Source organism: Alligator sinensis, unplaced genomic scaffold (genome assembly GCF_000455745.1).
Source record: "Alligator sinensis unplaced genomic scaffold, ASM45574v1 scaffold512_1, whole genome shotgun sequence".
NCBI lineage: Eukaryota > Metazoa > Chordata > Crocodylia > Alligatoridae > Alligator > Alligator sinensis.
In genome coordinates, this window is record NW_005842063.1 from 61,953 (window position 1) to 64,316 (window position 2,364).

The window sequence follows — 2,364 nt, forward strand, 5'->3', positions numbered from 1 at the left end:
CCGCGTGCGAGTGCAGCTGTTGGAGCAGCTCGGGGAAGGCGGGCCTGTGCGAAGGTTTCCACCGCCAGCAGCTCCTCATGACCCCGTACCTGCGGGCAACCAGAGACGGGTCTGTCCCCTGCGCCCCGACGGCACCTGGAGAAGCGCAGGCCCGGCGGGGCAGACACCGCGGCCGTGCCGGTTAAAACGGCCTGGGGTGATTTTCAAGGAAGAAGTTAACTTGAACACGGTGGGAGCGGAGATGGCTGCTCTCTGCTCGGATTCATTCCAGGCACTTTCCAGGCCACGCTGCCCTTTGGGTTGGGAGCTGGAAAGCGGCTGGGTATCAGGGGCCTTAGGTTTTTATTATTGTCCAGCACTGTTCCAAAAAGCCTGGGGACAGTGTGTCTGACTTTGATAACACGTTTTAACCCCAGGGACATATTTTCCCCGCTCTGCCGTCCCTAGCAAATGGGGACTTTCGCTCTGTTGAGTGACAGCAGCAGTGGAGCGCACCTGTGTGCCCCGGGCCAGGTGCTCGCCCTGCCTCCCTCCGACCTGGTGTCTCCCACCCTGCTGCTTGTCAGGTCTTGTCTCCCTCTGCAACAGTCTGAACCTGAGCGCTAACGCTGCTTGTTACCAATTCCTTTCCAAAGGCTGGCGATAAAGGAGGGGCAGGAGCAGGAGCAGGCCCTTGGGGAGGACACGGGGTGGTTCCACTCAAGTGAAGGAGGTGGCAGCGTGGAGGGAGAGGAGAAAGGTCGGCTGCGCCCTAGGATCAGTGGGTTCTCATGGGGGGGAGGGGAGGTCAATAGTTTTGATTCACTGAGTCCCCGGTGAACAGTGCTGGGTGGCTCAGGAGGTGAGCAGTGGGCTACAGCATTCTCTCTTTTCCAGTCTAATGGACAGATGGTGACTGCTGGTGATTTGGTGGCTCCCCTGGGAAACAAGATGCTGGGTCTCAGCTCAGTTCCCAGTGGACAAGTATCCCAACACAAATGCCCCTGGAGGATGTACCTCAAGCCAGCAGTCTCAGAAGACAAGGAGCAGATGGGCCTTCTGCATGGGAGTGGTCCCTCCAGCTCAGGGCAGTGCTATCTGCACTACAGAAAGAGCCAAGGCTGCCAGTCCAGTAGCAGAGTCACTTAAAAACAATGTGGGGGAGACATAACAGGGAACGCAAGTGCTGGAGAGGTCCCTGGTGGGCAGCGGGGTTTGCACAGGTCCCAGAACAAAGCAAGGCTGTCTCAGAGAAACAGGAAATCGGCTGAAGGTGGCCTCCAGAGGTATCTAGTTCAGCCCCGCTCAGGGCACAATCACCTCTACCCAAGCCATCCCATACAAGTCCTCGTCTAACCTATTCCTAAAACTACATAATCAGACCTATCACACAGCTACAAGGCATGTTACGCCAAAACACCATAAGCACCCTAACCTGCCACAAGTGAAGCAGGAGAGCAAGGGCCCTGTCAGTGTCCCACCGCTGCAAGGGTTAGAATCTACTCAAGCGATCCGAGGAAGAGGACTGTGCCCCCCACACAGAGGAGGGCAACCCCCCGCCCCTGCCAAGTCCATGCCTACCTGACTACACTAAAATTCTTTTCTGACCCCAAATGCGGCAATCGATCTGACCCTGAGCAAAAGAGCAAGACCTTACAGCCGGGAACCGGGTTTTAGTCCCAGCAGCAAGGGATGCTCTGAGGGGCTGATGAAGCAACCTGGGAAGGGTGGAAGAACTGTGCGAACAGAACCCATGTAAAGCTGGGATGGTTTAGTCAGGATGCTTCTGCCCTGAGCAGAGGGCTGAACTAATGGCCTCATGAGATCCCTTCCAGCCTGACTAAATGAAGACGTGGTAATCCTTTGCCTAGGGCACAACGTGCTTCAGTGCCTAGGATTTCAGGCACAATGGGAAGCTGGTCCCTGAATGTGATGGTTCAGGTCCTGTGGACATGACACCACATGCTGTGGCTGTCCTGGGTTGGGGCAAGAGCTACCTGTCTTGTCTTGGACTGGTCATTGTGCAGGGTCAGCATCACTTACAGCCTGGTGCTGCACTGCTCCGGTCTCTTCATGCGCTGCTCTCGCTGCAGGGCGGCCAGAACGTCTGCAGGCCGCAGGGTTGGGTACGGAGGGGCACCTGGAGACGGGGAGGGAGCAGCCATCAGAGGAGCACTGGTCCATGTGCAGTGCAGACACGGGCTCTCCTACATCTGGACTCTGGGCTCAGGAGAGCAGTGCAAGTGGGTCAGGACCAGGGGGAGGCAAAGGAGCCTGGCATAAGGAACAAGGGGAAGGGACTGAGTTCCAGCAGCCTACGGGGCCCCATGAGCTGCCCAGATTTGTTCCCTGGCCTCTATGGTCAGATAGGCATGCAGCAGTTAA

General features: G+C 57.1%; 1 protein-coding gene across 1 annotated transcript in view; it reads right to left on the minus strand.

Moving 5' to 3' along the window:
- Positions 1-2,364, minus strand: part of LOC102373563 (tyrosine-protein kinase STYK1-like) — a 19,553-nt gene that overhangs the window by 1,499 nt on the left and 15,690 nt on the right. Inside the window, exons 9-10 of the mRNA XM_006023223.2 lie at positions 2,023-2,119; positions 5-89 (exon numbers count right to left, since the gene is read on the minus strand). Coding sequence (XP_006023285.2) covers positions 5-89; positions 2,023-2,119 — 182 coding nt within the window. The remainder of the gene's footprint in view (positions 1-4; positions 90-2,022; positions 2,120-2,364) is intronic.